At 56.8% G+C, this 20,292-nt stretch overlaps 1 protein-coding gene across 3 annotated transcripts in view; it reads left to right on the top strand.

Annotated features, from left to right (window-relative positions):
• The first annotated feature begins 5,561 nt into the window (after nucleotides 1-5,561).
• ANKMY1 (ankyrin repeat and MYND domain containing 1) overlaps nucleotides 5,562-20,292 on the top strand; it is a 55,363-nt gene continuing 40,632 nt past the window's right edge. For all 3 annotated transcript variants that reach the window (XM_006077159.3, XM_044945388.1, XM_044945389.1), the window contains exons 1-8: nucleotides 5,562-5,651; nucleotides 6,141-6,291; nucleotides 7,619-7,805; nucleotides 10,472-10,615; nucleotides 14,633-15,105; nucleotides 16,726-16,942; nucleotides 17,247-17,411; nucleotides 18,753-19,174. In XM_006077159.3, the coding sequence (XP_006077221.3) occupies nucleotides 6,158-6,291; nucleotides 7,619-7,805; nucleotides 10,472-10,615; nucleotides 14,633-15,105; nucleotides 16,726-16,942; nucleotides 17,247-17,411; nucleotides 18,753-19,174 (1,742 nt within the window). In that variant the 5' untranslated portion in view covers nucleotides 5,562-5,651; nucleotides 6,141-6,157. The remainder of the gene's footprint in view (nucleotides 5,652-6,140; nucleotides 6,292-7,618; nucleotides 7,806-10,471; nucleotides 10,616-14,632; nucleotides 15,106-16,725; nucleotides 16,943-17,246; nucleotides 17,412-18,752; nucleotides 19,175-20,292) is intronic.

Genomic DNA, 20,292 nt, shown 5'->3' with positions numbered 1-20,292 from the left:
TTGTGTACACATCTAGTTATTGGTGTTTTGATTCTATTCTAATAATATTGAAACACTTCTGATTTTCAATTTGTTGGGCCAGAAATTTTTCCCCATTGTAGGGATCCGCAACCTCTGGCCCGTGGGCCAGTACCTCCCGTCAGATCGGCGGCAGCATTAGGTTAGAAATAAAGTGCACAAGAACTGTAACGTGCTTGAATCATCCCAAACACCCCTGACCCCAGCCCATGGGAGACTGGTCCCTGGTGCCGAAGAGGTTGGAAACCACTGCTCTAGTACATCCCCACCGTCCCCCCGCAACCCCTGCCACACACACACATGAACACACACCACTCGTAAAATGAACCTCTGCAGTCTTTCTGGGTGACCTCCATTCTCTCCATTCCAGTCAAAGCTGCCAAGCTTGGTAACTGTCTACCTGGGGCTCTCCCTTGAGCTGAAGATGGAAATGTTGGTCTGTAACCATGTCTTCACGGGCTGTAGGTCCAGACATCACCTACTTCCCAGCATCCATGTGCTTTTCTGTGCCCTCAGCCCTTTTCTGAGGGATTCTGACTTTCCTGGATGGGATTCTCATTTCCCATTTCCCTAGAGTTCACAGGAGCCATCCAACTAGGTGGGAGTACCGATCCCCCAGCTTCAGAGTCAGGCTTCTGCTGACACTCTGGTCAGTGACATCTCTGCCTATGATTGCTTTAGGACAGGGTTTGGGCTGTCATATGAACCAAAGAGGATTTCCCTGGTGGCTCAGTCAAAGTGCCTGCCTCCAATTGGGAGACCTGGGTTCGATCCCTGGGTTGGGAAGATCCCTTGGAGAAGGAAATGGTGACCCACTCCGGTACTCTCACCTTGAAAATCCCATGGACAGAGGAGCCCGGTAGGCTACCATCCACGGGGTCACAAAGAGTCGGACACAACTGAGCGACTTCACTTTCACTTTCTTTCATGAACCAAAGATGGGAGAGGGGCTTGGAAACCTGTCCTCTCCTTATTACCACAAAGGGAAGCCAGCCTTGGATGAAACCACGTGGAAGAAACCGTCCTCAATGACACTCGGGCACCGAAGCAAACCAAACCTGAAGAGCCTCCGGCTTCTGGTCTCTGGTCTCCTGAGCCAGCCAGTCATCCTTTATTGTTGGATGTCTGAGGTGAGTTTTCTGTTCCAAGGCCTTTTAACCGATAACCTCACACTCCTTTCACCACCTTGAGTTAGTTAATGGGTAACAATTCATGCTGAGTATCTCAGGTCCATTCTCTGCCTTGATTGCTATGTTTGTTTACAGGACACTCTCTTCTGGACTTGGCACCATCCTTCTGCAGGGAGCCTTCTATCCTTTCTCACTAGCCAGAATACACTTTTTAAAGCATTGAGTTTCTGAATGTTGTTCCTGACTCAGCAGGTCGGCAGGATCATTAGTGGGTTGTAAAGGAGATCAGTCCTGAGTATTCACTGGAAAGACCGATGCTGAAGCTGAAACTCCAATACTTTGGCCACCTGACGCGACGAGCTGACTCATTGGAAAAGACCCTGATGCTGGGAAAGATTGAGGGCAGGAGGAGAAGGGGACGACAGAGGATGAGATGGTTGGATGGTATCACCAACTCAATGGACATGAGTTTGAGTAAACTCTGGGAGTTGGGTATGGACAGGGAGGCCTGGCGTGCTGCGGTTCACGGGGTCGCAAAGAGTCAGACACGATTGAGCGACTGAACTGAACTGATACTACTATTTTAGGTCATACCCATATTTTATTTGTTAGTAAAATGCTTTAGAAAAGAACAGACTACATGAAAATATTAGGGTGCATGCATACAGCACAGTGAGTTTTTCCTCACCCATAATTTTTTGAGTCATGCTATGAAATGGGGAATTGCAGTGGGCCCCAGGCAAAAAGTCTGGAAACCTTTCATTTAGAGCACACATTTTGATTGCACTGCTCTCCTGCTTAAATGTCTTGATGCTTCTGTCTTTAACCTAGCATTCAAGGCTGTTCCTGCTTTGTCCATCTATCTCCTTTCTCTCTGTTCCCATTGTCACCTACAAATTGGCCCTTGCCATCCACCTCTACAAGGATTAAATAATGAGCCGCTAAAGCTGCTGACCTTCAACATCTCCTGAAAGGAGTTCAGGGTGGAGATCAGGAATGGAGGCACTCTGTGCTCTGGGGAAAACTGGCAGAACAGTTCTTCAGACAGTTATGTTTTTAGGAGAAGAAATTTTATGAGCGCAATTCTTGTATCTTCTCATGTCTAAAAAGGCACTCAAATCCTTCATGGTGATGTCTGCTCCTTGTCACTAGCAGCAGCCTGCAAAAAATTTGTGCTGGATTGCAGGTACTCTGTCTTCACCAAAATCACCTCTGTACTGACCTTCCCCCGGTGCCTCTCCAGAGCAGTTTCTCAGAGCCGTCTAAGGTGCTGTCTCCCAGGGTATCGTCCTTATTTTGCCCCCCAATAAAACTTAGCTGATGCTGAAGCTGAAACTCCAGTACTTTGGCCACCTCATGCAAAGACTGACTCATTGGAAAAGACTGATGCTGGGAAAGATTGAAGGCAGGAGGAGAAGGGGGCAACAGAATGAGATGGTTGGATGGCATCACAGACTCAATGCACATGAGTTTGAGCAAGCTTTGGGAGTTGGTGATGGACAGGGAGGCCTGGCGTGCTGCAGTCCATGGGGTCGCAAGGAGTTGGACACGACTGAGCTACTGAACTGAAAACTTAACTCAAGATTCTCAAGTTGGGCATTTTTTTCAGTCGAAACCAGCTGCCCACTAGGCCTTGGCCCAGCGGCTCGAACATGGTAGGCATGCACATTCTCAGGGTTTATCTAGTCCGGACCTGCTGAACCAGAAGCTCCAGGAGCGAGACACAGGAAGCTACGTGTTACCATGTAGTCCAGTGATTCTGACACAAGATAAAAATCTAACCATTATTTGGTCAGTATAAAAAGTAGAGCTTTCCCCTGGGGGTCAGCAGAGGCTTTGCTCGTAGCGCACTCATTCCGGGCTGCACCTTCGTTTCCCTTACTTTCTTCCTGTGAGCTTAAAGGCACTTGAGAAACAATCTGCCGAATTGGAATTTTTTAAAAGATTTTTCCCCCCATAAATCCTTTACAGTAGTCTCACATGCATCTAATTTGATAGCAGTTTTTTAAAGTGACTTTTGTTGACTTTTCAAAGCCTTCACCTGAACTTTAATAGAAACACCACTCTGCTTCCCCATCCACATGTCATCAGCCATACTTCACTGAATTTCATAACTATGATAGGCTCAGCCAGCACTTTCAGGTTTGCGAACACTATGACTGGTAACATGAGCAACTGACGTGCTGAAAACCAGTCGTCCTAAGGGTCCGTTTGCTGAATTTTTATCAAGTTTACCAATTCACCAAAAACTTTTTAAACTATTATTCTTGAATATTGTCAGTGAATATTAACATATTGTTCCTATGAATGTTTTCTTTTTGGATATACTCTTTAGCATCATTGTAGGATTTGTATCAATTTATGGAAATAAGGCTTTTTAATCTTTGTTTTTTAAAAATACCAGTGCATATATTCTTATGAACATAAGTAACATTTCAGCATTTTATATTGTGTTTTTTCCAGTTTATAGAAGCTTCCAGAACACCTTTTCTTTTGTGGCCACATTTTAGTATTTAGAATTGCTTTGTCAGTCTTCTGAAATTGTAAGGTTTGCTAAAACAAATACTGTTAGCTGTTGTTTATAGAGTCTTTCATGTGAGTTGCCTGGGGCTTCCCCAGTGGCTCAGTGGTGAAGAATCTGCCTGCAATGCAGGAGGTGCAGGAGATACTGGTTCCATCCCTGAGCAGGGAAGATCCCCTGGAGGAGGAAATGGCAACCCCCTCCAGTATTCTTGCCGGGGCAATCCCAAGGACAGGGAGCCTGGCAGACTACAGATTGTGGGGTTGCAAAGAGTTGGAACCAACAGAGTACAGCACAGAGTACAGTGAGTTTCCTAGAATCAATGTAACAAAGAACTGATGCTTTTGAAGTGGTGTTGGAGAAGAGTCTTGAGAGTCCCTTGGACTGCAAGAAGATCAAACAAGTCCATCCTAAAGGAAATCAGTCCTGAATATTCATTGGAAGGACTGATGATGAAGCTGAAACTCCAGTACTTTGGCCACCTGATGCAAAGAACTGACTCCTTGGAAAAGACCCTGATGCTGGGAAAGATTGAAGGCAGGAGGAGAAGGGGATGACAGAAGATAAGATGGTTGCATGGCATCACCGACTTGATAGACACAAGTTTGAGCAAGCTCCAGGAGTTGGTGAAGGACAGGGAAGGCTGGCGTGCTGCAGTCCACCGGGTTGCAAAGAATCGGACACGACTGAGCACCTGATCTGAACTAAGCTGAGTGTAACAAAGTATCACAACCAACCAGTAGGCTTCAAACAACAGAAATGTATTTTTCTGTATTTTGTCTGCAAATCTCCCTGTCCTTATAAGGACACCAGTTGTTTGGTCTTCACTCAATTACATCTGTAAAGACACTATTTTCCAAATAAGGTTCATTCTCAGGGGTTAGGACTTCATTTCAGTTTATCATTTGGGGTCGGGGTGGGGGGGCCACTGCTCAACCCACAACAGGTGGTATGCTTTAACAGGAAGTTTTAGGTGACTTTTTCTTTCTCTTTTCAGAAACATTTTAAAGGTGGCTCCGTTTGTCTCTGCTCAGCTTCACAAGCGACAACTGGAGCAGGGCAAAGAGGGGACGTGAGGGGAAGGATTAAGGGGTAGAGAAGGGCTCTAGGAGCCGAGGTGGTGCTGAGGGGCCGAGGGGAGAAGAGATGAATTGGGAGACAGACTGCAGGGTGGGGGGAGCGCCCCCGGAACCCTGGGGTCCGGGTACAGCCACCTTGCGGCCACTGCAGCTCACGGGGGCGGCCGGGGCATCAGCTGTTGTCATCCGTTTTCGCTGTTCTAAGAAGGGGCGGTCTGCGCCTCCAGAGACCCCTCCTCTGTCCAGGAAGCCGCGGAAAGCCCTCGCGCTGTTCTCGGTTGCTTCTAGTCCAGTTCCCTGAAATGTGCTCGCTTCTGTTCTGAGAGCTCCTACTCATCCCCTGAAACCATACCTAGGCATCCTCTCCCCGTAAAGGCTCACCCGTGGCCCCGGCTGCCCCCGATCCTGTCCCCCTACCAGGCTGTGAGCTCGGCGCCTTCCATAAATACCAACAGAGCCACCAACCGGTTCTGGAGTCCGGGAGGCTTGACCCAGAGGCCGACCCACCGTGCCCCGCTTGACCTCGAGATGGGTGTTCTAGTGGGACGGCCGGCCTGGGCTCAGCAAGCCGGGGGTGAGGGTCTCGGCGGGGAGCGGGAGTGGGCGGCCGGGGCGGGGGTCTCTGTGAGGTCACAGAGGGGAGCCCTGCCCGGCCGGGACGCCAGGGGGTGTGGCCCTGGAGGGGCGTGGCGGGGCCGGGCGCCAAGGGGTGTTGCCCTGGAGGGGCGTGGCGGGGCCGGGCGCGGGGATTGGCGGAACCCCGTCACGTGGGCGGTGGCCCGGTCTCCAGGGAAACCTGACTCTTCTGCACGCTGAGCGGTGCAGAGTGCAGGCTGGCAGGCGCTGCGTTGGCCACATCCCTGCGCGGACCCTGTGCGGTCGGTGAGAGCTCTCTGAGCTTCGGTGCGGCCCTGTTAGGGGGATAAGCGGGGGTATCCCCGAGCTCCGCGGAGGCGGCGGTGGGGAGTCGGCGCGGGCCCCACGCCCCCTGGGCCCGGCCCGCCGTTCTCCCTGGGAGCGGCGGAGAGGAGGTTTGGGGCCCGACGTGCGTGAGAGGCTGTTTTTATGTGCGGGCTTGCGTGGGGACCGCGTCCTCGCCGCCCCGTCTCCAGAGGCTGTCGGGGGGAGGAGGGGCCCACTGTCTGCAGCCCAAAACGTGGCCCTAATTTAAGGTCGCGGGAGGTGGCCCAGGCTGTCTTCCTTGGTTTCAGGGACACCCTCGGGCGTTGGAGGGGGTTTCCCTGTGTTGGGGGAGGGGGCGTTCCAACAGGATCCGGGCGTCCGCCGTTTTAGGAGGGGTCCTTGATTCTCTGAGGCGCGCGGTGCTGTCGGCGGTCCGGGCGCCCGCCAGGAACCCCGAGGGAGAATGTGGTTCTCCGACTTTGCTTCCAGGTTCAAAGAGGAGAGACATGGAATATCGTTATTCCTTGGTTCCACATGACGAGGTCCCAAAGGTTGGGAATTCTGAAAACCAAGTGGAGGAGGGCGGCAGCGTGCCTGCGGTCGCCGGGACCCTGGAGAGCTCCATGCTCGGCGCCAAAAGGTGTGGGAGCCCTCCCGCGAGGGTGTGGAATCGGGCTGGCCCCTCTCCTTGGCTGGTAGACGGCTGTCCTTTCTCTGAGTCTTCACTTCATCTTCTCTCCATGCATTTCCCTGCGTCCAGACTTTCCCTTTTATTGATATAAGGACTTCAGTCACACTGGGCTAGAGCCCATTCTCATGACCTCTAATTTGATTATTTACATAAATTGACTATTTGGAGACAGCGTCTGTGAAGATTCTGACTGCAAACACAGTCACACAGCCAGGCCCTGGGAGTTAGAACTCTGACATATGAATTTGGGGTGTGGGGTGCGTGGCCGCTGCTGCTGCTAAGTCGCGTCAGTCGTGTCCGACTCTGTGCGACCCCATAGAGGGCAGCCCACCAGGCTCCCCCCTCCCTGGGATTCTCCAGGCAAGAACACTGGAGTGGGTTGCCATTTCGAGGAAGGAACACAATTCAACCCACACCTACAAGTAAGAAAAAGGAAAACAAACCAGTTTTGCGCCCCCAGACTTTATCATTGTTGCATGAGGGTCTCTGTCCTTCATGTTCACAGCAGCCGCAGCCCTTCACCGTCGGGCAGGTGCTTTGTTAAAGTGCCCGTGGCTCACAGCTGGCATCTGAGGACCAGCTGGTGGAGGGGCTCAGAGCCCGAGGGCTCCCGTGTGTGTGCACCCCACCCAGCCAGCCCTGAGACACCCCACTGCAGCACCCCAGAGAGCCCTTTAGCGTTGGGAGACAGGTGTGTGTGTGTGTGTGATGGGCCAGGCGCGGGCCCACTTTAAGTCAGGATGTGCACTTTGAGACAGTAGGAGCAACAACAAAGCAACCTGCTCTGGTGCATGCTCTGCCCCTTGCTGTGCGCCCACCCCTGCCAGCATCCTCCCGTCTGTCTGTCCATCTTGCTGGTCGGCTTGCTGTTTCTCAAGCTGCTCTTGGATCCCCCAAGGCCTGAAGCTCGTTGTCCTCGTCCAGATGGAATGTCAAGCCAAGTAGAGAGGCCCCCAGACGAGCCACCCTCAACCAGGGCACAGCTGGAGTGGGGCAGCCGTCAGATTGCAGGCAGTGGGGCTGCCCTGGGCAGCAGAGGGCACAGCAGCCCTCAGCCTTGTCAGACAGCTGCACACTTACTGCCCTTTCCACTTCCTGCGTGACCCTGAGCATGCTCCGTGCTCCCGGTGCCTCCGTTCCCCTCCCTGGAGATCAGGGACAGCCGCCCGGCTGGCCTCGGGGGTTGTCGGTTGAAGCACGGCTTCTCGGGACTCGGTGGCCCTGAAGACCTTCGGTCGGCAACGGGCTCCCCTCCCCGCCCCCTTCCTCTCCCTAGGCTCCTCCCGGAGGCCCCAGAGGAGGAAGAAGAGGCCGAGGGCCCGCTCAGGGAGCAGGACCTGAAGGGCGCCTACATCCAGCTGGTCCGGGGCATGCAGGAGTGGCAAGACGGCTGCGTCTACCAGGGGGAGTTCGGGCTGGACATGAAGCTGGGATACGGAGAGTTCTCCTGGCCCACGGGCGAGGTAACGGCCAGCCCCGGCCGGCCCCTCTCAAGAGGCGTGTGCTGTGAGCTTGTGGATCCGGAAGGAGGCTAGGCAAACGTCCCTGTGTGAGCAGCACCCAGAGAGACTCCTGAGATCACATCCGAGGTTCACCTGGTGTCCCCAGGCTGCAGCTCGGGAAACTGTGCCTTCAGAAGATAAATTCTTATTCTAGGCAAATTTTTTCTTTTTAATTGTCAACTACTGCAGTGAGTTGTATATTTGCACTGGTGACACTGCCTTGTATTTAAGCTCGAGCAGAAGAAACGGGTCTTCTTAAAGACACGGTGAATGCGCGCTTCCGTGCGCCCGCGGTGGGCGGAGTTTGGGGCTGTGGGGACGCTGAGGGGCCCGTGGCAGGGGCTCTTGGCGCCACCTGGTGTCCCTGGGCGAGAAGCAGCTGTGTGTGAGGCGAAGCTGGGGGTGTGCGTGTCCTGCGGGCTTACTGCGCCTCCCCCGGCGGGCAGCTGGGTTCTCAAGGCTTCCCACGTTGTGCGGGCTCCTCCCCTCCCGCCGCATCTGCACTGCTGGCGGGTTCCGCGCTGCTTGCCCTGGTCTTTGCTTGCAAGTCATAAAAACCGTCTGGAGGCAATGCAGGGCTGCATTTGGGGGGTTATAAAAGCATCTGGGGAAGCTCTGGGGACCTAGAGGGCAGGACCCCTGTCACCGAAGCCCTGCTGGGAGACGGGCACTGGGTGGCACAACCTCCCAAGGGCTGCGAGGGTCCCGGCTCTGTCCCTCTCTTCCACGCAGCGGCCCCGTTTGCTTGGTTTTGGTACCTCACCCAGACCCTGACCTCCCGCACTTAGTTTTCCTGGTTCAGGGAGGAGAGGGGAGGAGGTGCACAGGGGTCTTGGGCTGGAGCCTGGGGAGTGGTGGAGGCAGGGCGAGGCGGCAGGAGCAGCTGCAGGCGCAGGCGGAGCTTCGGGGCTCCCAGCCCAGTCCCACTTGGACTGCACCCCCAGAGCAGGGGACAGAGGCCGGAACCTGAGCTTCTGACATGGCACGCGAGGCTCCTTGCTGTCGATGACGCAGCACTGATTTTGTTCAGCATCTGCTTCTTTAGTCCACCGTTGGCTTTTCTTTGCCCCAACACGGGTCCAGTGGTCAGACACCCTTAGCTCCTGGTTGTAGGGGGCGGGGGCCCGCTGACCGGTCCTGCAGCCCCAGTCATCCCCGCGCAGGGAGACGGTGGCAGGCGGAGCATCCGCTTCGGTACAGCCTGGGGGGACCTCTGGGTCCACCGAACAGACGCTCCTGCCGCCATAGCGGCTCCGGAACCAGAGGGAGCAGGAAGGTGAGAGGCCGTGGGGGTTGAGGGCAGCGTCTTTGAAGAGCGGGCCCCAGCACATCCATCGGGCTGGTCAGATGAGGCTCCCGGTCTGTGTGGAGCACGGATCGGGAGGATCCTCCTGGGGTGGACAGAAACCCCGTCTTCTATGGGTGAACCAAAGAGCAGGGGTTAGATTCTTCCTAAAGTTATACACAGATAATCTGCAACTCGGGACTTCTTTCAGTTGGGTGAACTCTGTAAGCCCCCCAGATGATCCCAATGAAATGAATGTGGGCAGACGATGGGCCGTCTCCTGCCCCGTGTCTCTCTGCTCTCCGTGTCCCTGCTCCGGCCATTCTCTAGGAGTGAAGTGATGAGCCAGAAAACACCTCTCTTGGCTGTGGTACCTGGAAAGCCCGTCACCGGGTCCTGGGGCCCCAGGCTTGGCTGGTTCCAGGGGTTCTCATGACTCCATCAGGTCACTTCTTCCCATCTCCCTGGGGGCGGCCAAGGTTGACCTTCTGCCACCTGGCAGAGGGGAATGGTTTTGGGGTCCCAGCCTCCTACAAGAGAGAAGAGGCCCCGTGGACACTGGTGTGACTCAGGGATGGGTCCTGTGGCCAAATGCAAGTCAGGGCTGGGGGTGGGAGCCCTCTGCTTGGCCACTAATGCCAGGGAGGCTGGGGCCAGGGCACCACCTACCTATGGGGACTTGTCTCCATTGCCAGAGGACAATGGGGCACTGGGCAGGTGGCAGTCGCCGGACTGCTGGTGGGGGTGGGGTGGGGAGGGGTCTGTGAGCACGACCGTCGGCTACGTGAGCGCCTGGCCCGCCTGCTTCTGGCTGGAAGGTGGCCGTCTGACGCGTGAGAGTCAGGGCTGGAGACTGAGAAGGGCTTGGGATGGACATTGTGTCCTTTCTCCCTCCTGGGGCGCCTCCATCAGATCCCCCCCGCCCCCGGGGCTTGGGACCAGAGCAGCCCACGTGTGTGGCCTCAGAAGCCAGGGTCTTAAGTCAGGGCCAGGTCTTAAGTCTGGCGGCCCCCCACTCCCTGGGCCAGCCCGGGGGGTGCGGGCGGAGCTGGGGCCAGGGCTCACCCGTGGAGACAGGTCGTGCCCCAGCCCAGGCAGTGCAGACACCTACAGCCTCCCCACCCAAGCCAAGACGGGGCGGCATGGCCATCGGGGGCCAAGTGTGCCTGGCGCCTGCTCTGCGTGAGTCGGGTGACCTCCCCTCGTGAGCCCAGGGCAGACCCAGAGCCCCACTCCACATGGCCCAGGCCCAGGGGCTCAGCTGGGAGGGCGTTCTGGAAGGTTCCGGGGCGGTAAGGGGCTGCTCCTCAGACAGACCGGTCACCCCACTTTCTGTTCACAGTCCTACCACGGGCAGTTCTACCGGGACCACCGGCACGGCCTGGGCACCTACATGTGGCCTGACGGCTCCAGCTTCACGGGCATGTTTTACCTCAGCGCCCGGGAGGGCTACGGCACCATGTACCTGAAGGAGAGGCTCTTCCAGGTGAGGGGACGGCCTGGGCATCCAGGCCACTGGCCGGCACTGTAGGCGCTGCTGGGTCCTGGGTGTGCCTGACGAGAAGCGGCTTTCTTAGTCTAAGCGGCTGTGATAGTGCCAGTAATAAGGCGCATGAAAAGAAGAGGAGTGAGGACATGAGCCATGTCGCACAGTGAGGGCGTGAGAGCCGGTCACTGTCCTGTTCCCCGGACCCGGCCCGGGGCTTACAGCAAGCCGCTGTGCATCTTGTAGATGAAGCAGTGAGCTCGGCGAAAACATTCACCTTTCTACATGTAGACTGGCTCGTTGCACACATGCTTTTCTGGAAATTCCCTTTTTCTGGAAAAACATTCCTGCCTTTGCAAATACAGATTCCTCCCCCACCCCCGCCTTACTCATTACAGTAACACTCGCCCCCTTTAGCGGGTTGTGCTGAAAGTTTTGCGGCTTCCCTTATAGCTCGGTAAAGAATTCGGCTGCAATTCAGGAGACCCTGGTTTGATCTCTGGGTCGGGAAGATCCGCTGGAGAAGGGATAGGCTACCCACTCCAGTATTCTCAGGCTTCCCTGGTGGCTCAGCTGGTAAAGAATCCACCTGCAATGTGGGAGACCTGGGTTCAATCCCTGGGTTGGGGAGATCCCCTGGAGAAGGGGAAGGCTGCCCACTCCAGTGTTCTGGCTGGAGAATTCCATGGACTTGCAAAGAGTCGGACACGACTGAGCGACTTTCACTGCTGAAAGTTTTGACAAGCATGGTCCTGTGTGGTGACTACCGCGGTCAAGGGTCCCAATAGTCCCGTCAGCCCCGAACATGCACCCGGTCCCTCTGGAGCAGGTCTCCTCCTGCCCCCAGTGCCTGGCTGTTTGCTTTTGCTTATAATTTTGCAAGGTCATGAGATCATCATCTGCGTTTTCTTCTGTGTTTATGGTTTTGCCTGTTACGTGCCCGTCTGTGTTTGTGTTAATGTTGGTGTGTCACGGGAAGTAAGGCTCCCTCCTCCGCCACGTGGGGACGTCCAGGTGCTCCAAGCCCATCTACTGGAAAGACTCACTTCCCTCCCGCCCAGCCTTTGCCTCTTTGTCAGAAGTCAGGTCTGGACGCAGCTGCCTGGTTCTTTCATGACGTGATGTCCGGACTGACAGGTGGGCGCAGGTGTCAGCAGCCTGGTTCTGCCCTTCAGGGCTTCACGTGTTCTTGCTTCCTGCTCTGCAAGGAGCTCCAGCCTCACTCAGACACTTCCTGCCCTGCTTTGAGTGGAGCCTGGCTGCTTTAGTGGGCTGCGGTATTTAGAAACCACGGTTTGGCTGCTCATCACTGCTGCACTGGTCGGTTTTTATTTTTAGGTCTTTTCAATAGCATATCTTGAAAACACCTTTCAAAACTTTTTTTCCCCACGCATTATTTTATGACATTTTTTTCTTTTTTTTTTAAGGCGTTTTAAAATCGAACGATTTTTAAAATCCTACTGTTGTTCAGTCGGTAAGTTGTGTCTAGCTCTTTGCGACCCGATGGACTACAGCACGCCAGCCCTCCCTGTCCTTCACCATCTCCTGGGATTTGCTCAAACTCATGTTCATTGACTTGGCAATGCCACCAACCATCTCATCCTGTCGCCCTCTTCTTTGCCTACCTTCAATCTTTCCCAGCATCAGGGTCTTTTCTAATGAGTCAGCTCTTCACATCAGGTGGCCAGAGTATTGGAGCTTCAGCTTCAGCATCAGTCCTTCCAATCAGCATTCAGGGTTGATTTCCTGTGGGACTGACTGGCTTGACCTCATGCAGCCCCGGGGACTCTTCAGCGTCTTCTCCAGCACCGCGGTGCTTCACCTAGGCTCTTTACAGTTTCCTTCCACAGCCTCACTCTCATGGCCTCATGATTTCGTATGACCCCGGATGACCCTTTGTTGTGCCCTCCCCCTCTGTCCCCTCCCCCGTCCCTCTCCCTGCTGGCAACCACTGGACTGTTGTCTGTACCCATGTCTCTGCTTCCTTTTTTGTTTGAAAGTACACTTTTTTAGGTGAAAAGACACATCATCCGTTCACACTGATATCTCCAGCTCCAGTGTGCCCTCCACAGCTGTGGTGCCATTTGCCTCCCTCTTCGTCTTAACAATTGTGGTTTCTAACAAGATTTCCTGCTTGCTTTATCTCTGAACACGTGTATACGAGTTTCAGAAAAGGGCAGAGCCTCATCAACGCCCCTCTGATGATTAAAAACAGTCTCAGGTTCCTTTGCTGTCCTTCTGTCCCCGGGGTGGCCCCACCAGGGAGGCTGGGTCCAGTCCCGTGAAATAATTCCTCTCTGTGTGGTCACCCCACTGCCTCCCCCCGCCACTAAGTACAGAGCTGCAGTCACTTGCTTTATTTTGCTTTTGTTATTTTTGGCATTCTATTTTTAAAATCTTGTTTTGATTTCATTTTGTGATTATGCAAACATCTGATGCTTTTTCCAAGTCAAATCCATCAGACATGGTTCCCCCCACAGGAGTTCCTTCGCTTCCTCCCTGGTCCTTGGTGATCATCTTTGTAGTTCTGTCTCTGCATTTACAAATGATGGGCGACGGGCACACATGGTCCTCCCCCCGAGGGCACCCTGTCCTCCCTGCGCTCCACCTGCAGTTACACCTGCTCCCAGAGCCCTGCCCCCCTCCCAGCAGCTCAGAAGGCCTGCGTCTCCAGGCAGCCTTCTTCACTGAGGATTCCATGTTTTCACCTGCGATCTTTGGGATGCATTCCTAGAAGCAGGATTGTTTGGTTAAAAAGTGAACACATATTAAGAACAGAATTTTCAAAGCCAGTGCCTCTGGACAGCCCCTCTTTATTGAACCATCAAGGTTTCTGGATCATCGTCTGCTGTTCGCATAAGGCTGTGAACATATTACAGCTTTGATGAGCTGGGATTACTTCCTGTGACAGATTCCTAGAAGCGGACTCCTGGGGCAGCTGCTTTTCTGACCGGACACCTGTCTCCCTGCCCAAGGCTTTCTTCCAGGCTCACAGCTCCTGGGGGACCGTCCCCCCACCCCGCCACTTTCACCGAGTCTGATGGCGTTTCTTGCCCCGTCACTGGCCATCCACAGCTTCTCTTGGAAACACCCACAGCCCCAGCCCAAGCCTGTGCAGTGGTCCTCACACGCTTTCCCTCCCTTATTTAGTCTGCTGCCGCCTGCTCTGGCCTGCCAGCTTCTTGTGGGCAGGGCCTTCCGTCCACAGTGCCCAGCCCCAGGCTTGCAGCCAGAGGTGCTCCATGGGCAATGGGAGCTCCTGAGAGTGGGGCTGCCATGCGGCTCGCAGACGAGGGGGCGGGGGCGCAGCTCCAGGGACTGACGTGTGTGCCCTTGGGGTTTCAGGCCTCTGTGCTTTTGCTGGGCTGCTCCTCTGCCCGCCCAGCGACCTCCAGGCATCATCCCGTGACTCCGTCTCAGGGAAGATGCAGCCCGTCCTCCCCGGGAAGCCGGGTCTCTGTGGTCCCCACGCCAGAACTTTTGTCCCAGGTCCCTCGCTGAGGGAGGCACTGCTGCTTGGTGTCTCACTGAGACCCTCCTGGCTCTCCCTGCTCCTCACACCCACCCCCGGGCACCGATGCCAGCAGGAGCGTCAGAGCCGCCTGGCACTGGCTGCGCTCCGCGGGGCTCGAGGCAAGCCAGGCTGACTGCTCCTCCTCGGCTCACGCCTGCCGGGGTGTGTCTGACTCGGCGCCCGGCACCGCGTGCTCCTCCCCAGCCTGGTGGGTGCCTGGGCTGGGCTCACCATGTTAGAGGAGCCGGGGGCACCCTGAAATGAGTCTGCACGCAGCATCCCCGGCTTCCCTGCACAAGGCCCCCGAGCCCGCAGCCCCTCTGCCCACGATGCGTCTGTCCCGATGCCCGTGCTTTGGGCCTGGAGTGTCCAAAGCCTCAGCAAACTGTCGATTGAATGAACATGTTTCTTAGGACGATGCTTTCTTCCTCTGATTTAAGAAACTGGCAGCAGAGCACAGGCCCTGCCCAGCCACCTGTTCTCCCCGTTGTGCCGTCCTGCAGGGCCTGTACAAGGCAGACGAGCGATTCGGGCCAGGCGTCGAGACCTACCGGGATGGCAGCCAGGACGTGGGGCTGTGGTTCCACAACCACCTCCTCAAGCTGTGCGTGGAGATCCCCGACAGCCTCTCCATCCACAGCTACCCCGAGTTCTCGGGCTTCCTGACCCACACGCCCGCCACAGTCACCCTCGCGGACGAGGAGAAGATGGGCTGGGGCCTAGAGGAGGGGCAGGACCCGTTCTTCTACGACTACAAGCGGTTTCTCCTGAATGACGACCTCACTCTACCTCCGGAAATCTATATCTACTCGACCGACAACAGCCACCTGCCCATGACCTCTTCCTTCCGCAAAGACTTGGACGCCCGCATCTTTCTGAATGACATCCCTCCGTTTGTTGATGACGGAGAGCCCTGGTTTATCAGAAACGAGACCCCTCTGATGGTCAGAATCCAGAAGCAGGCTTACAAGTTCAGGTAACCCAGCCCATCCTCTCTCCTCACCCCCAGGGCTCCTGTCCTCTGATGGGGGCACACTCAGGCTGGGGGTCCTGAAGGGCTCTGGCAGCCAGCCCTGCAACTTGGCTGTCCTAGCTGGCTTCCAGGCTTGTCTTGTTTGACTAACCAATGCAGCCCAGTGATGAAGGGCGGGGGAGCTTGTGCCTGGAGCTGGAACACGCTGCCCAAGTGCTGAGCGCTGCCCAAGTGCTGAGCACTGGCGGGGAGCAGGGCAGGAGGAGGCTGGGCGGCTGGCTCGGCCTCTGGTTTCTCCACAGATGGCAGGGGAAAGATGGAGCACTCTGCTGGTCTCCAAAGATCACCGCCACCTGCCCCGGCATCCCTGGGGAAGTCAGCAGCCACTTGAGGAAGACTTATTTTTTAAGTTAAAGTTTTGAAGAATATTTTAACCCCTTTCCTACACTTTGTCCTCAAATATCTGTAAACTATTTTGGAATGTTTTGTTTTGTGAACATAAATGCTACTTATGCATGCATCATCTACCCATCCACCCATCCATTCACCTATTCATCCACCCATCCATCCATCCATCCACTTATCATATCCATTCACCCATCCATCCGTCCATCCATCCACCCACCCACTTAGCATATCTACCCATCTGTCCATCCATCCACCCACTTATCCATCCATCTACCCACTTACCATATCCATCCACCTATCCATCCATCCATCCATTCATCCATCTACCCACTTATCATATCCACCCACCTATCCATCCATCTACCTATCCATCCATCCACCCATCCATCCATCCACCCATTCATCCACCCACTTATCATATCCATCCACCTATCCATCCATCCATCCATCCACCCACTTATCATATCCATATACCTCTCCATCCACTTATCCATCCATCTATTCGTCCATCCATCCACCCACTTATCATATCCACCCACCTATCCATCCATCCACCTATCCATCCATCCACCCATCGACCCATTCATCCATCCACCCACTTATCACATCCATCCACCTATCCATCCATCCATCCATCTACCCACTTATATCCATCCACCCATCCATTCATCCATCTATCCATCCACCCACTTATCATATCCATACACCTCTCCATCCACTTATCATCCATCTATTCGTCCATCCATCCACCCACTTATGCATCTATCCACCTATCATATCCATCCGCCCATTTACTCACACACCCACCCACACACCCACACACCCATCAATCCACTATCTACCCATCCATCCATCTATTCACCCATCCTTTCACCTATCCATCCACCCATCTATCACCCATCCATCTATCCATCGTGCAAAGATCAGCTGAGCCTATAAATTTTTTTATTTTTAAAGTGATACAGCTCTTCCTGCTGAGAAAGATGCTTGCTTAGCCATAGCATCTTCACCTGTGGGCAGCGTGTCCCCCAGCAGCTGGCAAGCCGTGCAGGCCTAGGGCTTAGGGTGCCCTAGGAGCAGACTGTGATGGGGGGGAAGGTGGGGTCCCGGGCAGAGACATGAAAGAGGAAGTGTGGACGGGAGAGAGGGCCCCTTTGGTGGCAGGGCTTGACGTCCAGAGTTGGGCTCCCCCCACCGAGGCTCCCTGATTGCCAGGAACAAGAGGGCTCACAGCAGCTGGAACATGGACACCATCCTGGAGGGGCGGCGGAGTGGCTTTGCGCGCCGTGGGCCCAAGGAGCGGCTCTCCAAGGAGATGATCCTGAAGGCCCAGGAAGGGAATTACGACTGGATTTACGGGATCCTGAGGGACAACCTCGCCAGCCCCAACGTGGCCGATGCCAAGGGCTACACGGTGCTCGCCGCTGCTGCTGTGAGCGCCCCACCCCGCAGGGTGCTTGTGTGGGTGGCAGAATCACTCACAGGACTGCTGACCCGGAGGGCTCTGGGCGGTGGCCCCTCGTAGGCGGGGGCTGCCCTCCCCCTTCCCCTCTGAAGCCTGCCTGTGGGCCGGGCATGTGGGGTCGGATGGGGAGAGGGGCGGGGTGCCTTCGCCTGGCTGAGCTGGCTGGGGCGGGGGGCCACCTCTGAGCTGGCTGGGGCGTGGGGCCTCACTGGGGTCCTGGCCCCTGCTGAGAGCGCCCGCTGTCCTCGCCAGGCTGGCCCCCTCCCTGCAGGTTCACTGTCACATTGACATCGTCAACCTCCTGCTGGACAACGGGGCCGACGTGAACAAGCGCACGGACGAGGGCCTCACCCCGCTGAGCATGTGCTTCCTCCTCCACTACCCGACTGCGGCCTTCAAGCCCAACATCGCTGAGAGGACGGTGCCCGAGCTCCAGGTCAGCCTGGGGGTGCTGTGCCCTGGCTCAGGGACTGCGCCAGCCCATCCCCACCCCCATCCCTGGGTACCAGTCCCCTATGCAGCTGTCCACGCATACAGCTGTCCCCTTTCCCCACCCCCTGCCATCTCTGTGTCCTCAGTCCCCCACCCCCATCCACCCCTCCCCCTCCCCATCCCCTGCCATCCATCCCCCCATCCTCAGGCCCCCACCCCCCGTCCTCAGCCCCCTACGCCCCATCTAGTGGTCCCCGCTTCCCCATCGCCTACCTTCCATTCCCCGCCCCCCACCCCCAGCCACCTGTCCCCCAGCACCCCAGACTCATCTACCTGTCCCCCTCCCCATCCCCTGCCATCCACCCCTCCCCCTCCTCAGCCCCCTCCCCCATCCCCATCCCCCATCCACCCATTCAACTCTCCCTTGTCCGACTGTCCACTGGTCTACTCGTCCCTCACCTGTCTACCTGTCCCCCAGTCCCCCAGCTCCCTGGCCTTCTTGTGCAGACCGGGCTCAAATGGGATGAACTGACGTAAGGTGGGCAGGCAGGAAATGGGAGGAAAGCGTCATGGTCACCGGGTGCCCTGAGCTTGTCGCTAGGACACAGCGGACGTGTCCTTTAGGGGGCCATGCGCAGCCGCTGGGGCCTCAGGACAGAGAGCGCCGTGGACCCCGCACAGGGCCCAGTGTGGCCTCTGGCGACTGGCACTGCCGGACGCCCCTGAGCCTTGCAGCGTGCCTGCTCCGGTGGTTCTGGGCGGGTACTCAGGGTGGAACTGCCGGGCCCTCACAGAAGCAGTTAGCCAGAGGGCTGGGCCCGGCCGCAGCCCTTCTGCCTGGGGGTGGCCCGCGGTGGGACCTGAGGACCTGCGTTTCTGGTGCTGCTGCCGCCTGTCCCTGGGCCACTGCTGAGAACAAGGCTGTGACCGCGGGTGGAGGGCGGCAGCAAGCCGCGGAGCGCGCCGCCGGCACCCGCTGGATTTGGACGTTTCCAGGGCTCACGTGAGAAAAAGGCAGGACAGGTGGAATTCACTGTAATAATGTCATTTCTTTAACCCGTGTATCCAGAATTCCCCGTTCTGGTGTGTAATCAGTATAGCGGCCCGTGGGGAGACATTTGGCACTGATTTTCCAGTCGCCTCGCCTATGATGCGGGGGTCTGTGCCTGGAGCCTGCGTGGCGCCAGCCTGGTCCCCATGCTGGGGCCTCCTTAGCGCGGCAGGTCCGGGTGCCAAGGTGGGGGGGGGGGGGGGGGGGCGCGGGCCGGCCCTACAGACGGAGGCGGCTTGCTGGGTCAGCACTCTCTGCTTTGTCCTAAGGACGTTTTCTCGGTCCTTTCCAAAGGAAGCTTCGAAGCCCATCACCACGACCCAGCGTTCCTTGTCGATTCCGGAATCGCCCGCCGAGCCAGTGGTTCTGGAGGAGCTGGTCCCGGCTCCTGGAGGCCCGGAGCAGAAGCAGTCCTCCGCCAGGCCGAACATCGAGGAGAGCTGCCGCGGGGCTCGGGAGCGGGGCTCCACGTCGGGGAGGAGCAGCGCCAGCGACTCGGGGCGCTCTCGGGGCGCGGCGTCGGGGACGCTGTGCCGGAACTCGGCCTGCAGCAACGACTCGGACTTCGAGTCCGGCCGGGCCGTGCGCCATTTCCGCATCGACCTGCCGCAGGAGCTGCTGGAGTGCAGCGCGCAGGGGCACAGCCTGCTGCGGACCCCGGGCCCCGCGCCCGCCGACCTGGGCATCATGAGGAGGATGGCGCTGGACATGGTCCAGTAGGTGGCGGGCCCAGGGCGCGCCTCAGGGGGAGCCGAGAGCCGCGCTCCCGCGGGAGGGCGGTTCTGCACGCCGGGGGCGGCTCCCACTGGCTGGCCTCTGCGCCCTCCCTCGGGGCGAGCGTGGGATGGGGCGCTGGCACCAGAGACGCACAGGCGGGCACTCACCCTCAGTCACCCAGGGACACACGCGTGCTCTCGTGCACACCTGCCCGCACACAGCCACTCATCGTGGATGCGCGTGCGCACCACGCCCGGGAAGCCTCTCACTGAAGCAGGGCTGCACCTCCACCAAGTCCTGAACACACAGAATGTCTTCAGGGCCAGCGGCCCCTCACGGTGAGGGCTCTGAGGTGGCCAAGTTTTTCATAAAAACTGGTTATCTCTGTGAATATGCAATGGTTAGTGTTACTTTTTGAATGTGTTACTAAATATTTGAACACGTTTCTCAGTCTTAATTTGTAAGACAGCGGACAGGGATGGCTAGAACCCAGGTAAACAAAGCCCTTTGGGGGCCTGGAAGGATTGTACAAGTGTGGAGGGGTCTGAGGGCAAGCCATCTGAGCGCTGCCGCCCTACACTGACCCAGCCTCCTCTCTCCCTCTGCTCTGCCGGCGGTCAGCGGGAAGGCGGGCCCCCACCTGCCCCCGATGGGCCTCTCCACACACCCCGCTCTCCACCCCGACCTTCTCCCTGCCGCCCCCACCCGCCCAGCCCTCACGGCGTCCACACAAGAGGCTGTGTGTGCTGCTCTGTGCTGCTGGTGAGAGACGAGTGTGCCAGTGTGAGTGTGTGTTGTAGGTGTGTGTGTGCATTGTGTCACACGTGTGTTGCATGTACGTGCCGTGTTGCACCTGTGTGTGTATGTGTGTTGTCTGTGTGTACATGCTGTGTGCTATGCATGTGTGTGTACTGCTGCTGCTGCTGCTAAGTCACTTCAGTCGTCTCCGATTCTGTGCGACTCCATAGACGGCAGCCCACCAGGCTCCCCCGTCCCTGGGATTCTCCAGGCAAGAACACTGGAGTGGGTTGCCATTTCCTTCTCCAATGCGTGAAAGTGAAAAGGGAAAGGGAAGTCGCTCAGTTGTGTCGGACTGTTCGAGACCCCATGGATTGCA

Source organism: Bubalus bubalis, chromosome 6 (genome assembly GCF_019923935.1).
Source record: "Bubalus bubalis isolate 160015118507 breed Murrah chromosome 6, NDDB_SH_1, whole genome shotgun sequence".
NCBI classification, from domain to species: Eukaryota; Metazoa; Chordata; class Mammalia; order Artiodactyla; family Bovidae; genus Bubalus; species Bubalus bubalis.
This window is presented reverse-complemented; position numbering and strand designations above follow the sequence as displayed.